The sequence below is a fragment of the Chroicocephalus ridibundus genome, chromosome 2, assembly GCF_963924245.1.
Source record: "Chroicocephalus ridibundus chromosome 2, bChrRid1.1, whole genome shotgun sequence".
Lineage (NCBI taxonomy): Eukaryota > Metazoa > Chordata > Aves > Charadriiformes > Laridae > Chroicocephalus > Chroicocephalus ridibundus.
In genome coordinates this window covers 113,499,917-113,519,703 of record NC_086285.1, presented here as the reverse complement: position 1 = coordinate 113,519,703, position 19,787 = coordinate 113,499,917, and the positions used below count along the sequence as shown (strand labels likewise).

General features: G+C 36.4%; 1 protein-coding gene across 4 annotated transcripts in view; it reads left to right on the top strand.

Annotated features, from left to right (window-relative positions):
• Positions 1-19,787, top strand: part of ANKRD12 (ankyrin repeat domain 12) — a 67,152-nt gene that overhangs the window by 28,013 nt on the left and 19,352 nt on the right. For 3 of the 4 annotated variants that reach the window (XM_063326555.1, XM_063326553.1, XM_063326554.1), the window contains 5 exons: positions 677-824; positions 10,714-10,860; positions 11,798-11,998; positions 15,630-15,772; positions 17,340-17,487. In XM_063326555.1, the coding sequence (XP_063182625.1) occupies positions 743-824; positions 10,714-10,860; positions 11,798-11,998; positions 15,630-15,772; positions 17,340-17,487 (721 nt within the window). In that variant the 5' untranslated portion in view covers positions 677-742. The remainder of the gene's footprint in view (positions 1-676; positions 825-10,713; positions 10,861-11,797; positions 11,999-15,629; positions 15,773-17,339; positions 17,488-19,787) is intronic. The other variant, XM_063326556.1, reaches the window with a different exon arrangement.

Sequence of the window (19,787 nt, the reverse complement as noted above, 5' to 3'; positions counted from 1 at the left end):
TGTTTATCCTGAAATATGTTTTACAAGGTGAAAATCCCAGATTTATGCAACTAAAAATTCCAAATAGCTTATATGCATTTTTTCTAAATTTGATACCAGTTAGAAAAGTTTCGTCATAGTTTTTTCTAAGTTATTAGCAAATTTTGCTTTAGAAAATGAAACACTACACTATTATTCTTGTTGAAATAGAAAGGGAGTTCTGGATGGATGGATTATGGCGTGGGGGTGGAGGCAGGAGAGGGTTGCTAGAAGTTGGTTTTTTATTGTTACTGTGTTACTATTCACAGACTGAATTGCAGTGTGGGCTTTTAATGTGCTTTTAATGTGATTATTATGTTGTGATCAGGGAGGGAAACTGGGGTGATTGTTAAAACTTATAAAATTCTTGTCCAGTTTGTGTTGTTCTTTTGCTTATTAATCAAGGCTCTAATAGTGAACAGCAGTTCTACAGTGGTGTATCTGGAAGTAGAAACAGCACAAAAGATACTCATTTTAAAAAGAAATAAATGCCATTGATTATTTTTAGTAAGGTTACTTTAAAAGTTTTTGAATAAACTACGTATTACATACACGCATGCACATACATTCTCACATAGCAGTCTTTTCAGTCTGTATACATTATAAGACTATTCTGCTTTATGCAAAAATTACTTAGTATACTTTTTATTTATATTAGAGCAAGGACAAGATTGCATCCTACAGCAAAACTCCAAAAGTGGATAGGAGTGATGTGGGGAAGGAGATGAAAGAAAAGTCTTCCATGAAACGTAAACTTCCTTTTACTATTAGTCCATCCAGAAATGAAGATCGCAATTCAGACACAGGTAGAACCTTTTTATTTCCTTAACTAATTATTTGTTGGTAAAATACATCCTAATTTAATTAATTGTGTATATATATATATTAATTGTATATATATTTTTCCCTAAAAAAGGATACTAAGTATAAAATCGCTTGCTTGCTTCTGATTTTTGCATCTCAGCCTGATGGGCTTTCATCCTATCAATAGCAAGAGCTAGCATGCCAGCATAGTTTATCAACACTTTCCAGTTGTTTCCTAACCTCATTCTTTTGCTTCTCTTTTAATTAATAAATCTCTCTTTTTGTTGTCATCTCTAGAGGTCCATTTGCTTAAACAGGTAAACTGATGAAAAGACATGTAAGTGCCTTGATTTGAGACACAGCTGTCAGCCTTCTGTAGCCTTTTTTGGGGGATGGAGAGTGAGAAAGATTAGTAGATGTACTGTCCTCCATATGAGAGAAAAAATTGCTAAGGTTATGGAACTAACTAAACTAGCTGTGGAGAGCGAACTTTTCTTTCAGTCTAAGTTTCTATGATCTGTTCAGGATACCTTTTCTGCACAGGCTGGTAGTTCTTCCTAACTTACGCATATTCTACTAGAACTGATTTCAAGACTTCAAAATACCATTCTTAACATGGTTCTTTTCGAATCAAGATGGAGGAATGTGGGTGTTCCAAGAGTACAGTTATCTCTGAATTTAGGTAATTAGTTATCTATGTCCTAGTTCAGTAATAGTTCTGTTGGTAACAAGACAGTATCTGTGCCCTCTGGAAGGCTACCAGAAGGCATGTTCCCCAAATTTGTCAGATGCTCAGTACTATAGTTTCTTATACAGTGCTCATTGTACATATGAATATTTTCATAAACAGGTAATTCCCTTAATATGCATAGATTTCAGTGCAACATAGAAGTATATACCTTGGTACATGTTTAATTTTTGTCCAGGATTGATGTAAAGCAGAAGACTTGGCTCCTGGATATTACATACATATTTTTGTTACTCTAAAGAGAATATGGTATGAAATCCAAATTTGAAATAGTCACATTACAAAAAAAATACTGCTGGCTTTAGATTTCTGTTTTCAGTGGTTTCACAGAATTCTAGAGTCTTACACTATTTATGATACCACTTGATTCTGAAAAGACCATGTATAAATTAGAAGTATGCTCCCAGCATCTGCTTTATTGAATTTATTGCTTGGTATTAGATGCTAACTGTTTTTCATTATGGAAATAAATATATTTACAAGTAATATTTAGTACTTATCTAATGTTTTCTGTGTTGGAAATCTTTTGTCATCTCACCCCCATCCCCATCAAATTCAAATAATTCATTGTCACAGCATCTTGTAAGGTAACGTAATTTTTTTTCGTGTTTCTCTTGCTATAGCATCTATTGTCAGTTGCCATAAACAAAATGGATTACTCTAGGCTTTTAGACATGCACAAAAAGACAATGTGACCACTACAAAATCTTTTTGTTACAAGTTGTAGCAGGGAGATGAAATAAGCAGTTCAAGTAGGGACAAGAAATAATTAATATAACAATAGAAAGCACATAGCTTTTAACTACTGTATAGCAAACATCATAGCTTGTTGTCCATTTCATTATTGCTGAGGTAAGTAGGTAAGAGCAACTACCCCATTTCACAGATGAGGAAGTTGATACCTAAGCTTTCCAGAAACTTAAGATGCAAGACTATTACTAGGATGAAAAAATAATTCTTATAATGCTGATTCTGTACCTAACCAATTAGATTAGACCAGTGGGAATTAACCAGTTTGACACTGACATCAGTGCTCATGAAATGCAGTGCTGCTTCTGATACAAACTAGTCATGAGACATTGAAAAGATTTGCCATCACTGGACTGAACTCTGACCTCTGACAGAAGTGTCTCCCTGCTAACTATGTACAGAAAATGGTACGTGTTATTTGACAAGGAAGAAAGTAAGTTTTTGGAGATGAGAGTGTAACCAGAGACAGAGGGGAAAAGAAGACATGATTAAAAGCTTCTTATCAGCTAGTAGTGCTACTGTTTAAAAATAAAATAAATAAATAAATAATGAATAATTAATAAATAATTATCAGTTTTCTTGTGATACTTTGTGAAAATCTGTAATGATGTTCTAGGGAAATGGTCAAAGATTGTGTATACAATTCATATTTAGGAAGATTCTGAAAAAATACATGGTACTATTCCATTCTTCCCACTGTCTATTACAGTTCCAGGATGTATTTTATCCTTTGCCTATAGTTTTATTTTTAATAACTTTTGAATATTTTTTTTTTGCAGAGTTCAGAATAGCAAAATATTCTTACTGCTTTGCTAAATTATTTCTCTGTAACAGATGATAAGACCATTGAGTTTGATTTTTTCAAATGTTTTTAAAGATTTTGTGTCTTCTAAAAATGTATCCACATGAACAAAAAATCAAGAAATGGCATAAAAAGTAGCTCTAGGATAAAAAATTTAATTTAATTAATGATTTAATTTAATTAATGGTTTATCTCCAAGATGCATGATAGGGTTGCTAGCTGATTGTAGAAACCTCATGATAATTTGGTTTCTTCCTGTTTAGGCAGGTAAGTCAGTCAAAGAATGGGAATACCTAGTTATTAGAGCTTTATGTCATTAGAGCTGCCTTGGTTCTATCTCAAGAGTATTCATTTATAAACTAAGATTTTTTGTCTCTTTTGCTTTATTTTTGTAAAAATTGCCCCCTGCAATTTTACCTCTTGCTCCTTTTTATGGTGGGGTTCATTTGGTTCAGGTGTTGCCTAGAAACTATAAGTTATAATAAACATGGACAGCCAAATGGAATGTTGACTTCATTTGGAAATACTTTTTAAAATTTGATTCCTACAAAACTATACATAAAGTAAATTTTACATCCAGTTGATTTTGGCAAGACTGAAATCAAACATCATTTGTAGTGTTCCATAAGAGTCTAGAACAATTCTAGTCCTCCTGTTTATCTAAATGTAGATTTAGATTGGTGGTTTTGCCTAAGAAACTGCTGCAATAAATTAGAATAGAATAGAATCATTTAGGTTGGAAAAGATCCTTAAAATCATTAAGTCCAACTGTAAACCTAACACTGCCAAGTCCACCACTAAACCGTGTCCCTCAGCCCCACATCCACGTGTCTTTTAAATACCTCCAGGGATGGTGACTCAGACACTTCCTTGGGCAGCCTGTTCCAATGCTTGACAACTCAACTATTTAATTAGTATTAAATATTTTCAGATTTAGCCTTTAGGTTACTTTCTTACTAATTTCATACCGGTTAGGACCGAGACCAGTTGCCTAAATGTAGTCATGCAATGCCGGTTGAGATGCCTGCAGTAGCTGAGAAGTCTGCACAGGGCTGAAAGATAACGTGAGTCACAGGAGACCTCTGGCCTTCTGAAGAGGCCAGTGGGACAACACCACCACCTGAAATGGCACTACATACCTGTCTTTAAGCAACAGCATCCTATTCTCAGTTTCTTTTGTTGTGCAGGGGTGCGTCTGTTACACTGTCCTGGTTTGTAAGGCTATCCTAAACTGAGGGCTCTGTTAACATATCCCCGTTTTTTTGATCAGAGCAACCACAAAAACCTTATAAAACATATACATATTGCAGTAAAATTTATGTATACTGCAAATTTTTCCGCATAGCTTTAACCCTTATTTAAGTTAAACTTAAGAAAGATTCTTATGAAGGCTTGATTAAGACTCACAGAATGGATGGTAGAAGAAGAAGCATTTCTCATACCTTTTTTAATAAGTCCTCTGATTTGAAGTCTCCCAATCCAAAAACATAATTTGATTGAAAAGCCATCACTTACCATCACTTACTTAGACTACTTAAATAGCATTATTTATGTTTTCTTAATTTATTCAATCATCTGGTTATTTTTTAAATAACCTCTGTGGTGGTTATCAGAATAAGAACAACAGGTAAGTGCTGGTTTTGTAAAGGACAAGTTTGTTTGCTTTCTCCACCCTACCAGTCTGAAGAGAGAAACTTGAACTTTTCATAATAATTAAACAACTGCAGATTGGAAACATCTTTTCATTGTGAAGATAAGCGTGGGCTGCTTTGTATTTTTTGTGTAGTCTTGTTGCATGGTCCATTATTCAGGAAGAACAAGAGTTACAATTACACTGAATGTGCTAATTTGTTGATCTTTCCTGGAAAATTATGTTCTCCAGATTTTCTGTTCATAGTAGCATCTCAGGTTTGTTTTTTTTGACCCCTTCAATTTCTGTCTTTAAAATAGTCCAAACATGGCACAGTCATATTTCTTTTAGCATGTAATTGACATCCAGAAAAGCAAAACAAGTGACCTCTTTGTGTTCCATGTGTACATTACAGTAAGACAATTTCTGTACTTGTGCTTCCCATAGTTACAGAGGTTAGTGTGGCTGTTAAAGGGGCTGTTTACACACTGTGTTACTGCTTGCTGGACTTGGACTTACTGTTCAAGTTTCTTGAACTGTTTTTGGGCGAGAGGCAGGAAAGGGGAGGTGGTTTTGTGTGTGTTGGTTTGGTTAAATAAATATGCCATAAACTTGATTAATTAGGTATTGCAATAGTACCTTGATATCTCTACAGTGTACACTATACTGTGAGGTCTCTTCATCGCATTCTAATCTTTCTTTCACTGAGGATAGGAAGCAGCAGTCAATCATGGTGTGTTTCTCCTTAAAATAACTTCAGTCAGATTACCACAGTCACACAGCTCTCAGTAACTCTGTGTCTCAACTTCATCATCTGCAGAACTGATCATCTTGACCTGTTGGTTATAAGCATATTAGTCTTTTGTTGTATATCACTTAATCTTATGACTTCCTTAGAAGCATTTATTTCAAGCAGTTCATTTTTTAGCTTTGCATGGTCCTATTTCTTAATCCTGTTAGTCCTTAGAATTTGCACTATGATAGGAGTTTTACATGAAACCAGACTATCATGAGCCCTGGAGTTTGAATTTGATCTCTTTGCTTTATTTCCTTTATCCACTGAGGTGGTTATTTTTCCAAATGGAATATTCTGTTAGTTTGGCATGATTTGTTTTGAGAAATACACATGCTTTGTTATTTAATAATTTATTTTCCTAAAACATTTAGAAATTGCTTGACTGGGAATTTGTAATTTCTCCAAATAAAAAACAAAAACAAAAAAACCCCAACCAACCCAACAAAAAAACTCCACCAAAACACAACACCAAAACCCAGATACATTATTGGCTGCCTTGGGATATAACCTGTCATGCATAAGTTCTCCAAAAATAATTGCCAGTGATTCTGATGTTTGTCATGTCAGTACGTTTAAGTAATGTGACTGAATTTCATGAAGCTCTTCTACAAATAAGTACTCAAATGCACCTAAATCACTGTTTTACATAACTTAGCTATTTTGAAATCCTTTTTTTATAGTGTTAGGTGAAAAGCTTACATTGTAAAAGGAAAATCTTAAAAAGAATGTTGTTCAGATAGATTTGGCTGCATATTTTGAAGGTTATTCAATAAAGATAAAAGTGAAGCCACTTGAAGAGCTTTGATTTTTTTTTTTTTTTAGTTTTTTAATAACAAGTAAGAAATTCCCTGATTTTCTGTTGAATTGCTGAAGAACACCAAAAATGACAAGAAAGTGAATGTAAAAGAAGATATTTGTATTCCGTAGACTTTGAAAACAAAATGCTCCAAATCTAAAAAAAAAGCCAAACAAAACCTAATTGACTTTAACAGTCAATTGTATTCACTAAATTCTACCTAAACTTAATTTCTTAAACGGATATTATTCCTCTATTAGAAAAGTTGTTACTGTTCAAATTGTATGAACATCAAGTACACAGCTGTGAAAAGTTTTCTGTTACCACAAGATAAAGAATAGCTAAAAAGTCAAAGTTCCTGAATGTGAAGTTGGTCTTCTCCTGCTAAATGAAGTATAGTGTACTGCATGATGACATTCTTGGAGCAGTGAAAACAAATCTTATAATATATTCTGCAATAAGCATAATGGGGGTTCCCAGTAATTTATAAGATCTTTTTTTTCTGTGGATTCGTGTAGCTTCTTTGTCAACAGTTGCATTGTGGTTTTCCTTGGCTTTAAAAAGAAAAAAAAAAAAGAAAGGTAGTTTTTTACTGTCTATTTACTTATCTATTTATTAATTTGTTTATTTATCGATGTATTAAACTTTCTCTTTTATATGCTCTACTCCCTTCCTTTTGCTTCCTTCCACCTCTTTTGTCCTATATTGTTTATATCTTGTACATTCAGAAGCAGGGCATATGCATGAGGTCTTGTCGGGGAAGAAAGCAATAGCCTCTTTCAGGACATACACCAGTTAAAGAATTATTGAGTGCACCTGCTGTAGTCTTGAGACTTTTTCTTTTTTAGACTTGTTTAGATTTACTGAAAATACATATGAAGTCTCACATAACTTTTAATAAAATTATGTCCTTTTTTTGAGTGATAAGGACGTAATCACAATATAAGCTTGGTGAGAGAAATTTTATTCTTATTTGGTACTTCTAATTGGTAAGCTGTAGAAATTCTTTGCCAACACTGTGTTAATAAAGAGTAATAGAAGAATAGTTTGCCCCACCACTGAAAGGCATTGGAATAAGTAGGGGAGGATCTTCATGTTGTTTGACAATGCTAAACATGAGATGGGAGTGAACTGCACTCATTTACTTAGTAGGCTTTTCTAAGAAAATTATTAAAAAACAAAACCAAAAACCAACAGATAAAAATACCTGGAAAAGCATACCGCATAGTAAAAAAGTAGAAGATAGATCATCCAAAGGTTTATTTCACTTACTTTGAAGTATTATTTTCTCAAGCTGAGTATAGCTATAAAATTACAAGGAATAATTCAGAATGAAAACGAACGTGTTTTTCAAGAAAAGAATCGTAAGCAGTAAGTAGCATAAGCTAAGAAGCAGCAGATCATGCCAGACAAACTGAAGTGTGTTATTTTGATGGAAGTACTAAAGTAGTCAATGAAGGATATGCAGTATATTATCCTTGGAGAGAGAACAGCGTATTTGCAGTGAAAAGATGAAAGTACAGTTTCATGGTAGGTTTTCATTAAATTTTCCTATGCAGATGTTCTATCTGGGTAGTAGTGTTGATTTGGATATTGAATGAATTTTTAGATATTCAAGGGTATGAGATGCATGCAGTTTAGAAAAATCTCATCAATTACTTCTGTAAAAGGGATCTTGTTTCCTTTTTAAACATGATGGTTAGATATGTAGGGTTTTTTTAATATGTATGTAAGTCTGTATCTTTCCATTCTTAAAATAGTCTTGATCATAATTGTTTAGTCTGTAAAATCATGTATTTCTTATTTGGTCATTAAGGAATTCAAGACGTGTGCTATTTACATGCCGTCCCGTGCCTCAAGAGCATTGCATTACTAGAGCCTGTGTCTGTAATCTAGCCTAGAAGTTGAGATTTAGAGAAGGCTAGGAAGGCAGAAAATGAGTTGAGAGGAAACGAATGAAACCAGGAGGGCCACAGAGAGGGCCTAAGGTAGAAGTGGAGAAAATCAAACGATAAAAATATGAGTCAGTTTGAGGCTTAATGAAACGTGGAATTACATGGTTAAAAACCTCAAAAAGACTTAATCTTCTAATTTGTAACTTCCTATTAATTTCGGTCTCTCTGCAGAAAGTCAGTGAATTTTGCCACGGTGGACTCTTCTGTTTTAAGATTTGCTGCTTTTGCAGATGGCAGATTTATTTTTTTGTAATGATGTTTTATATCATGCAGGTGTTTGAGGTTGACATTTAGGAAAGGAAACTGGGAGACTAATATAATCACGGGGACAGTAATAACAAAATCTCTGCCCCCTACTTTGATTTAGCTTAATTGCATTTCCACATATATTTTTTTACTACGGCCCAAAATACTAAGATTAACTGAAATTGGATGAACAGTGTCTCATCAGATGGTAATCGGTCACGTAAGAATAAGATGAAATAACTTATTATACAAAGAGCTAAAAAGATCAGTGTGGCAACCAGGCTTATTTAACTAATAGTAAAAATCATCAACCAATTCCCAGACAAATTCTAACATTTTAGTATGGTTAATGGGTTCAACATCTTTTCCCCCGGCCCCCCTTTCATTTATTATGTATTTACTGTTGTAATTTTTAGGTCTCAGCTTCGTTTCATGTTCTCGCTTGCTTTATGGGAATTAGCACATCAGTCGGCCACAGAGAAGAAAAAGCAGGCAATAGACATCCTTACTGAATTCTGTCCTTAACTGTGGTCAGTAGTTCAGCCTTGAGGTTGAACTGGGATGACCTGTGACTGTAGGATGCAGAGTCCTGTCCATCTGTTAAAGGCCTGTTGGGAAGGTGATCACTAAGGGAGGCTTCCAAAAGAAAAAGGTGCGGTAGAGAGAGATAAGATCTCTGGAAAAGCTAATACTAAACCCAGGCTTTTAGGGAAGAAAACCAAGGGAATTATTTGCTCAGAGTTTGGAGATGTTGTTTCTGTTGGTTGAGTCTGATAGAATGTTCTTCAGACCATTCCTTCCTGACAGAGGTGGTTAGAACTTTATATTTTTAACTCTTTCAAAAATTTTCATTCCAAATCACCTAGTTTGTGACTCAGGTTATTTGAGCCATCTTTTATATCCAGTGCGTTTATATTCAAGTAGTAATCTTAGGGGCTCTGAAGAAAAAGGTAGGTGTTATAGAGCTAACATGTAAGGAATGTAAGCTACTTAAAAGATATAAAATGTTCAATTTGATAAGAACTTGTTAAGACAGAAAGAGCAGTTACCTGGAAAGATGAGATAATTACAGAGAATGAATGGTCTTCACTACCCATAAATGCAAACTAATATGTCTCTAGAAAATACAGTTAAGCAATAAATACCAGGTAGGGAGAGCTGTGGGAAATTGTTGTGCGAGAAGAAATTTGATGCATTGAGAGTTTGTAATTGTTTGATGTTGAGATCATTACTTACTGCTCCAGATAAAAGTGATTTAGTCAAAGTCACTTAATCACAAATCAGTTGTTTTCTATCATACTTTAATCTAAATGCCTGTGTTTGGTTTATGAGACCTTTATATAGAAAATGAAGGAAGAACTTTCAAAAAGGATGGAAGCCAGAGTCCAAAGTTTCCAAATTACACAAGTAAAGTTGTAGTTTTCCAATTTGTTAGGTATTAAAAAGTTGTCTGTTTTCAGAGCACATTTAACCAATTTGAAGATCTGGGAGAGTTTGTAGGTACTGAATAGCTTCAGAAATGATCTGTTTATTCAGATGTGTAATTTTAGCTCCTGGTTTGAAACTTGGACATGAAATATTAAGCAACTTCCATAAATATTGATAAAAGGAAAGACATTATGTATATTAAATAGCTGTATGTTTTTGAAGGATATGAGTTTTGAAGAAGAAATTGCTCTAAGGTGAGGTAATGAGTTTGAAAGAAATGTTCTTTTATCCAATTACTTAACAAATACCAGTATTAAAAAGTCTTTTCCTAATTTTTAACATGGTGTCTTGAGAGAAGTATGATAGAGCACAGTCTATCTGACTTTTCAGGGTTGAAAGTTGACTAGCTGATCTTCCAGAATTTTTTAAGCGCCTGACTTGATTCTCTGAAAATTAAAGTTGCGACAGTCTTCCTGCTGTGAAATACGGTTTTCATCTTTTAGAATTTTTTAGTAACCCTCTTTACAGCTTTAAATGCTTTCGTTAAGTAGCTGCTTATCCTGATATGATTAGAACAGGTAACTAAAACTAATGCAAATGCAGTAAATTAGAAATGCAATTTCTAGTTTTCATCACCTGCCACCAATCACCAGTTCATGTATCTTAAAAGGATGTGTTTATTTCTAGAAAAGTGTTCTAATAGAACAGCAGTTTGAGTTTTTAAATGTTAATATTTCCAGAGAAGGAAGGTCCGGAGAAAAAGAAAATGAAGAAGGATGCTGGAAATAAGAAATCAACACCAGTTAGTATTCTTTTTGGTTATCCTCTGTCCGAGCGCAAACAGATGGCACTTCTCATGCAGATGACAGCACGAGACAACAGTCCAGGTGATCTTACAAAGTTAACAGTTTTCTTCTTCCTGTCTGCTTAATTCTGTCCCACTCGGAATATTCTGAACCCTGATGTTTTTCAACAATTCTGGATTTTTCTTGAATTTTTTATTAATTATTCATAATTCTGTTAAAACTCTATTTTGCATTGACAAGTAATTTGATGAAAAATTCTTGACCTTCTGTATTTATGTGCAAAGTTTTGCATTATGATAGCTGTAAAACCTGAAAATGTATTTTCTTCCTTTGAATATTTTTGACTCTCAAATGCTGTTCCATATTTAAAATGGAATTATTTAAAAGCTGGCAATATTATGGCATTATTTAAAAACCAAAATGTTATCTGTTTGTTTTTTTTTAATGAAGTTTAACTACTGTCTCGTTGTCTCAATTTGGAGCAGGATTTTAATTTAGACGGAAACTGGATCATTTCCTTAGGATTTAATGGGAGAGGGGAGGCACCTTGCTTTTAATCAGAACTTCAAACTATCCTTGGTCCAGTTCTATTTGAAAAAAATCTTTATGTATCTATGTGTTCTACAGGTGTAATGTTTTTACAAAATTGTCATTTAAAAGTGAATGGCTGCATTTCCTTAAGAAACTATCCAGTTCAACCAAAAACATTTGTGTTGGCACATATTTGTGGTGAGGAAGTGCATGGAGTACAATACTGGCATCCCACTACATAAGGAGGAAGGGCAACAGACCTCATCTGTCCTTGAAACCTACTTTAAAAAGAGTGAGATTTTGCAAAACACCGTTTTGCACATTGCAATAGGCATTGTGTTGATACATATGAAGTGTCAAATACATTCTGTATTTAAATATAGTTATTCACTGATAATTGTCATCTTTGAATGCAAATGTTAAGATGAGGTGAAGTAAAAATAGCATTAAGTAACTTACAGTGACCATTTAAAAACTTGTTTTGTAGATTCCACTTTAAATCATTCCTTACAAACAACACCAACACAAAAGAAAACTCCAAGCTCTTCTTCAAGACAAAAAGACAAAGTTAACAAGAGAAATGAACGAGGGGAAACTCCACTACATATGGCAGCAATTCGAGGGGATGTTAAACAGGTTAAGGAGCTAATCAGTTTAGGTGCAAATGTGAATGTAAAAGATTTTGCAGGTAAGTTGATACATGTTCTCTTAACTGTACAAATTCAAAATTAGTGCTGAAATTGTTATCAGAGGTTTAATTTCAGTTCATGCTATATGCAAATGAAAATATAGACCAAAACTTACTAGAAATCCTCAAATCGTATTTTTTATTTCTGATTGCCACGGTAGTACTCGACAGTATAGTGCTTAGTATATTATTCGAACAGTATATTAATACCTGGAGGTTTCAGTTGTGGCCAGGCCCTTTGCCTGTTAGGTATTTACAAAAATGTGTGTGCATGCTTGCTGAACTTCGTAGAATTGTACTAAGCAAAGTCAATAATTTATAATGGGATTGTAAGCTATGTGAAGAGATGCAAAGTTTAGTAACAGTGAAGGTGGTAGCACTGTAATGTACGTTGCCTTTTTACTGGGACAGCTAATATGTACCAAAGCAGGTGAGTGTGGTATAGCTTGCACTTGTTGTCTAGTCCTGCTAGATTAATGACAGTTTCGATATGTCAGTTTTTGCTGTGATTTCAGCATTGATTGAACTCTAAGGTAGGTTGTAACTTGTACCATATTTTAGTCTCCTTTATTTGATATCTTTTTTTATGGTCTCTTTGTCTCTAAGACCTCCTAAATAATTGGAACCTGCTGTCAAACTTTTGCTTATTTTGCTTTTGATACTCTCACAGTGGTTAAGTTTCTACATGTTTTAGTAAAAAATCTCCAGCAGAGTAAATATGAGATCCCCAAAGTAAAGCTTTCACAGAAGACAGAACCTGCAGTTTTGAGTTCAATAGTTGCCAGTTGTCGATTGGCCAGGCACCAAATTAAGTGGCAGCACTAGCTAACAGTTTCAGTAGAAGCAAAAATATAGTGAAGGTCTGAATGAGAATTTTAACAAGACCTACAGCAAAGCCTGCTAAAGATGCTCAGTTTAAGGATCTAAATGGTTATAGAGAGAAATATATTCTCAGCGGAAATAGGTGAGATGAACTGAGGTAGCAGGCTCCAGTGGGAGAATTTGAGAACTACATAGTACAGTTAGTTGTCATCTCAAATTTGACATCAAGAGAAGGTATTAATGAGAGGGACTAAAATCTTGGGGTTTTTAGGTAAGAAACGGATCAGTAATTTCTTAGTTTATAGAGAGTAGCTGAATTTGTGTTTGAAGATGAGGCTGCCCAGTACTAGCACATAGAGGAAGAAAAGAAAGGAAGCAGAAGTAGAACCTTGTGAGATCGTTAGAGAAGTTGAGAGGGGAGATGAGAAGAACTTGTTGACAAGAGCAATTTTAGAAAAGGAGGGGGAGGTTCAGGGGAAGACAGACCCATAGAAATCACAGGCAGAAACAGAAACACTTCAAGAAGAGATGTTGTGGTGGGTTAACTTTGGCTGGCTACTAGACGCCCACCCAGCTGCTCTCTTGCTTCCCCTCCTCAACAGGGCAGGGGGAGAAAGTAAGATGGGAAAAAGCCCTCATGGGTTGAGTTAAAGACTGTTTAATAAGAAAGGCAAAAGCTCCACATGCAAGCATAGGGAAAAAAAGGAATTCGTTCACTGCTTCCCATCGGCTAGCAAATGTCCAGCCACTTCCTAGGGAGCAGGGCCTCAGCAGGCGTAATGGGTGCTTGGGATGACAAACACCATAACTATGAACATCCCTTATTCCTTCTCCTTTCCCTGAGCTTTAATTACTGACCATGACATCATACAGAATAGAATATACCTTTGGTCAGTTTGGGTCAGCTGTCCTGGCTATGCCCCTCCCAAGCTTTTGCCCAGGAGGAGGGAGAGAGAAATCCTTAACACTGTACAAGCGCTGGTCAGCAGTAGCCAAAACACTGGGCTGTTTTGTCCCCAAATGCAATGCACAACACTGTATGGGCTGCTGTAAAGGAAGCTAACTTTGTAGCTTCATTCCAGCCTGGCCTAGTATAATTACTTAACTAATTTTAAAGGCAGATGAAAGGACAAGGAGAATGGCTGAGACCTGGTTCTGAGAATCAGCTGGGAGCAAGTGGTTAGGGACTTCATTCAGAACTCTGGAAGAGGTGTCTGGGATCAAGTGAGATACTTTTCCATTGGTAATCCAAAGTGAGAGACAGAAGTGGCTGAGCCTCAAAATCCTGTACAGAGGAAGAAGTCAAGAAGAGGGGGAGGATTTGGGCAGTGAGTCATGAGTAGAGAAAAATAAGAATTTAGGATGCAGTGAAGTTTAGAGAATTTACAATTTTTTAGCTAAGAACTTGGCAGAACTAAAAGAGCAGAAAATGAATTAGTAATGGAGGAAGTAACCCTGTTCATGGGATATCTGCCAGAATGATACTGCTGTGTGAGAACAAGAGTAAAGGAAACAGATGTTGAGAGCAAGCCAGGACTAGAGTTGGCAGGCTGGACGTTGTGATAGGACAGAAAGGCAAGGCAGTAAGACATGGAGAAGAATGCATTATGGAGAGAATAAGGGGAAAGAAGACAGGGATCAGAGGGCCAAGAGCAGAAGAGGATCAACATTGTGGGCGAGTGGGAAAAGGATAGATGATAAGAAAATGGAAACAAGGAGGTAATAGCCAGGCTATGTTGGAAGTGAGTGACCCAAGTGATGCTTGGAGAAGAAATTTAGGATATGAAGATCAGGAAGAAGTGTTTTGCTGTAGAATGAGGTAGAAGGTTTTTTTCCTTTTCTTTTTCTTTTTTTTTCTTTTTTTTTTTTTAAATTTATTTAAATGAGTGGCAGGAGAGTTGCATGAGAGATGAAGGTGAGAAATAACCTTACTGAGGGATTAGATAAGTTATGGGTTTCTTGTACCTCCTCTTCATGGATGTACAAGACTATTACTGATTAGATGCAAAATTCAAGTGAATAAACTCTTCCAGACTTAATGCTGGTTATGTTGGAAACAAAAGTTGAATGCTTTCCCAGAACTGGTCTTTGAGAAGGCATCAACAGCAGGGTAGAAGTTCAGGGCAGCTATGAAGTGGAAGGCATCGAGTTGGGGAGAGGAAATTGAGGGAAGGAATATAGCGTGTGTAGATTGATCATTGTCTTCACTTGAGAGTCTGCTACAAAAAAATGAGCACTGAGCTTCAGATTATCAATGTGGAAATTGAAATCGTTAAAAATGACTAATATTCCAAGAAATACCAGGAATAAGTTCTCTGCCAATATTTAATAATAGCTTGCTATGTAGACTAATAGCTGCTGAATGTTATTAGTGATTCCTGGTACGTGCTCAGTGGCAGTAAAGGAGCACTGGTTACAGTAACTTGCCATACATATTCTTTCCAATAGTGTGGTTTTCAAACTGTTCCCATATAGAATAATGTTATTTATATATACCTAACACTGTGTTCAAATGCTCACTAATCAAAGAATAACACCTTTAGCCTGGGGATTTTGTGCCAGATTTTGTCTTTTACTATTTGATTAGTGATTTTTGTGTTCAATTCAGTCACAATAGAATTTGGAATTTGGCATGAGGTTTAAAGTTGATAAAGCATGTATTGTTCATCAAATGGGTGGCATTACTGTCCTGCCAACTACTGTGTATATTTTGAAATGTTTCAAGGCAACAGAGATCTATTGCACAGGAGAAAAAAACAAACTTCAATCTTTGACCTTTCAAACTTACACTTGCCACTCTTCACTATAGGTTGGACACCACTACATGAAGCCTGTAATGTTGGTTACTACGATGTTGCTAAAGTCCTGATAGCAGCAGGAGCCGACGTGAACACACAGGGCTTAGATGACGATACACCACTTCATGATTCTGCTAGTAGTGGGCATAGAAATGTGAGTGTTCTGAGAGAGTGGGAGGGGAATAAATAAGTGGTTTGAAATGCTCAGTCATTAGTACAAATCTTAACTGTCCTGACTGCTCTCATGTGGCTTTATAATTCTGCTTCTGCTGTTTTGGGGGCATCTTAAAGTTGTTTTTGTTTTCTTTGTTTCATTTTGCTTTTCATCCTACTTCTACTGACAGATATTTTCTACCAGTATCTGTTTTCTTAAATATTTAAGAAGTTTCACTCTTACTTTTTTTAATAAATAAACATTTTAATGACTTTTTGGAGAGATTTCTACTGTATAGAATTCTCAAAAGAAAAATGTCTCCAAACAGAATATGGTGGGTTTGTGGAAGTACTTTTTTATTTCTGTGCATATATGAATGTAAATATGCTTTATATATATAAAAATCTTTTTTAAAGGTATATATCCTACATTTATTTCTATATATTGCTATGGACTTTGAAATAGAGCACAGATATTTTTTTAAATTTTACCAATAATGACTTCAAGGAGAAGATAAATGGAGCACTGTAGGTATTTTACATCTGATTTTGTTCTTGTTTTCTGCAAACTAGATCCCTTTATGTCTATCATTTCATTACTATGTGTGTGATCTGCTGTATAAAGCAAAAACCAGAAAACATCCTTAAATCAAGTGTACCTTCCAAACAAGATGTTCAGTTTGAAAAGATCTTCTGGAAAGGCTAGAAATTAATTATGATAATCTGATTGTGAAATTTTTATTATCTGTTTAGTAATTGTTTCTTACGAGTACCTAAACAAAAGTGGACCTTTATATCAAACTTGCATAAAACTGTAGTAGAGTTTTGGAGAACAGGATCTCTTGCTTATCTGATCTCAGTGTTGGTATCTGTGACCATCTCACCGACATGATGTATTGGAAAAATTATGCTGTCTGCTGAATTTCCCCATTTTTAACATGCAGGACCAAAAAAAAAAAAGTAACTGATACTGGATACTGTGCTGAAAATGCAGTGGCCTTGGTATCATTTAACAATTTTTTGCCCTTGATGCTAGAGAAACTGATGATTTTGCTGTATTCTATTCAGTTGGGGATGGGGGTAGTTTGTTCTTCCAATAAGATACTTGGATCTCTGTCAGGGCTTTTCTGGAATGCTGTGGAAACTAGTAGTAGTGCTATTTGAAAAAAATTTCTTGCTCCTTACAGTTAAGTGCTATAAAATTTGTGGCAAGGTGAATTGAGTGCAGAGGACTAGAGAGCTTGGTAGGTGAAGAACCAGATAAACTGTGTGAGGAAATGCTAGAACAGCAAGAACAAGAGGTCACTGTTGCTTTTCTTTGTGATGCTATGTCTGTGTAACAGAGAACAACTTTCTTTAGTCTTCCCTGTTACCTCTTTTAACGAGCAGGTTATGAATACCTGGACCTTGCATTCTAGATGACCTTGCAAAGCAAGACTTCAGCATGATAGGTAGGAGTTTAGGATTGTGTATCACATTATCCACATTCTGTTTGCAATGGAAGATTTTTATGCTGGTCAAGTAACATGTTGTGGAAAACCTAAAAGCTCATTTATTTAATGCTGCAGATCGTGAAGCTGTTGCTTCGACATGGTGGAAATCCATTTCAAGCCAATAAGCACGGCGAGAGACCTGTTGATGTTGCTGAAACTGAAGAGTTGGAAATGCTCTTGAAAAGGGAGGTGCCCATCTCTGATGATGAGGATAGTTGCTCAGGTAAAAGTAGCCATTTAATGGCATACTTCAAATGCATCTATTCGCCTGAAGTTAAGTGATTTTAATCTTTTGTATAGTGTTAGCTATTAAGAGTTGCTGCAGGTAGCGATTGCTATTGCTAAGGGTGTTTTCCACTTTTAGTTTTAGAGGTGGTTTTAAAATCTCTCAATTGAGTTATCTGTAATGTTTATTCAAACTTTTTTTCCTTCTCTCCCTTTCTCTTTAATAAGCCCTTCCCACTCTCCAAATCAACGCTACCTGAGAATGGTGGCTTTATCACAGGAAGATACAGAGAAAAATACCTTATTTATTATAATACAAAGTGGTTTCTGAGGAGTCTTCTTGTGGGACAATATCACCAAAGTCCCTTATTTCACATTCCTAGTAGATCAATCAGGAGCTAGTGTCTCACATGGGCATAACTTAGTTACACTTACTCAGTAAAGAAAAGTCCCTGCCAGTGGGGGAATCACTCCTTTGTGAAGGTGATCGGATTGTAGCTTGCTTACATAGAGGCAAGACAACAAACATGGCGATTTCTGCAGATTAGGGAGCAGGTATCACCTGTTGGGGCACAGAAAGAACTATTGTCTCCTTGGAAGCAAAAGATTCTTGAGCATGCATAACTTGCTTGAGTGCTAAGTAGGAATTTTTCATTCTGCTTTCACAGAATCTTCAGAATTCAGATTTTCTTGAGTAAAAGAAATGAGGTGGATTGAAAACTGGCTGAATGGCCAGGCGCAAAGTGTGGTGATCAGTAGCACAAAGTTTAGTTGGAGGCCAGTAACTAGCAGTATACCTCAGGGGTCAATACTGGATCCAGTCTTGTTTAACATCTTCATTAATGATTGGGTAGAGTGTACCATCAGGAAGCTTGATGGCACAAAAACAGGAGGAGTGTCTGATGCACTGGAGAGTTGTGTGAACACCTGGAGGGACCTTGACGTGTTGGAGAAATGGGCTGATGGGAACCTCATGTAGTTCAGCAAGGGGAGGTGTGAAGTCCTGCACGTGGGGAGAAACAGCGCCAGGCACCAGCACAGGCTGAGGTCTGACCAGCTGGAGAGCAGCTTTGTGGAAAAGGCCCCGGGGGTCTGGTGGACCACCAGGTTGAAGATGAGCCAGCAATGTGCCCTTGCCACAAACAATACCAGTGGTATCCCGGGCTGCATTAGGAGGAGTGTTGCCAGCAGGTCGAGGGAGGTGATCCTTCCCCACTGCTCAGCACAGGTGAGGCCACAACTGGAGTGCTGGGGTCCAGTTGTGGGCTTCCCCAGTACAAGAGAGACATAAACGTACTGGAAGGGAGATCACCAAGCGGCCATGAAGATGATGAAGGGCCTGGAGCATGTCTCCTATGAGGAAAGGCTGAGACAGCTGGGACTGCTCAGCCTGGAGAAGAGGAGCCTCAGGGAGAGCTTACCACTGTGTACAAATACTTGGGAGGGTGGAAAGAGGACAGAGCCAGGCTCTTGTCAGTGGTGCCCACTGACAGGACCAGAGGCAGTGGGCACAACCTGAAACACAGGAGGTTCCCTCTGAACATCAGGAAACACTTTCACTGTGAGGGTGACTGAGCACTGGCATAGGTTGTCCAGGGAGGCTGTGGAGTCTCCATCCTTGGAGATATTCCAAAGCTGTAGGGACGCGGTCCTGGGCAACTGGATGCCCCTGGGTGCCCCTGCTTAAGCAGGGGGGGTTGTATGAGACCTCTAGAGGTCCCTTCCAACCTCAACCATTCTGTGATTCTGTGAAAATTATATGAGGGAGAGCATTGTGTCACACGATTGTTAAAGTCAGTTTCTTTTTCACTGACAATAAAAAAATCCAACCAAACAAAAAACAACAAACAACAAAAAAACCCAAACACCTAGGAGTGTTTTCTATTCAAGATTTTGCTATACTTCAAGGAAAAAAAAAAAGTCATAGTCCCTATGTAGAGCTAATAAGTGTTCTGATGTTAACAATTTTGGCATTAGAAGAATTGCCTGAAAATACAGTCCATAGTCATTCTGTTTTAAGGGACAGTTGTGGCATTGCTCTACAGAATCTGCTTAAGCTTAGCCAAATCGTTAATCTTAAGAAAAATATTTTTACATATGCATAATATAAACTTGTTACTATTTAGCAATTGATTCCTCAACAGTTGTTTGTCTGTGCAAGGTATTGCTTAGTTTCCATGAGCTGGTTTCCAAGAGGAGCAGAATGTTCTCTGCAGTATCTCAAGGAATCAGGCTTAGAGAATAGGGGATCCTTCCATTGCTTTACCTTTAGTCATTAAGAAGTAAGGTGTCTGATGT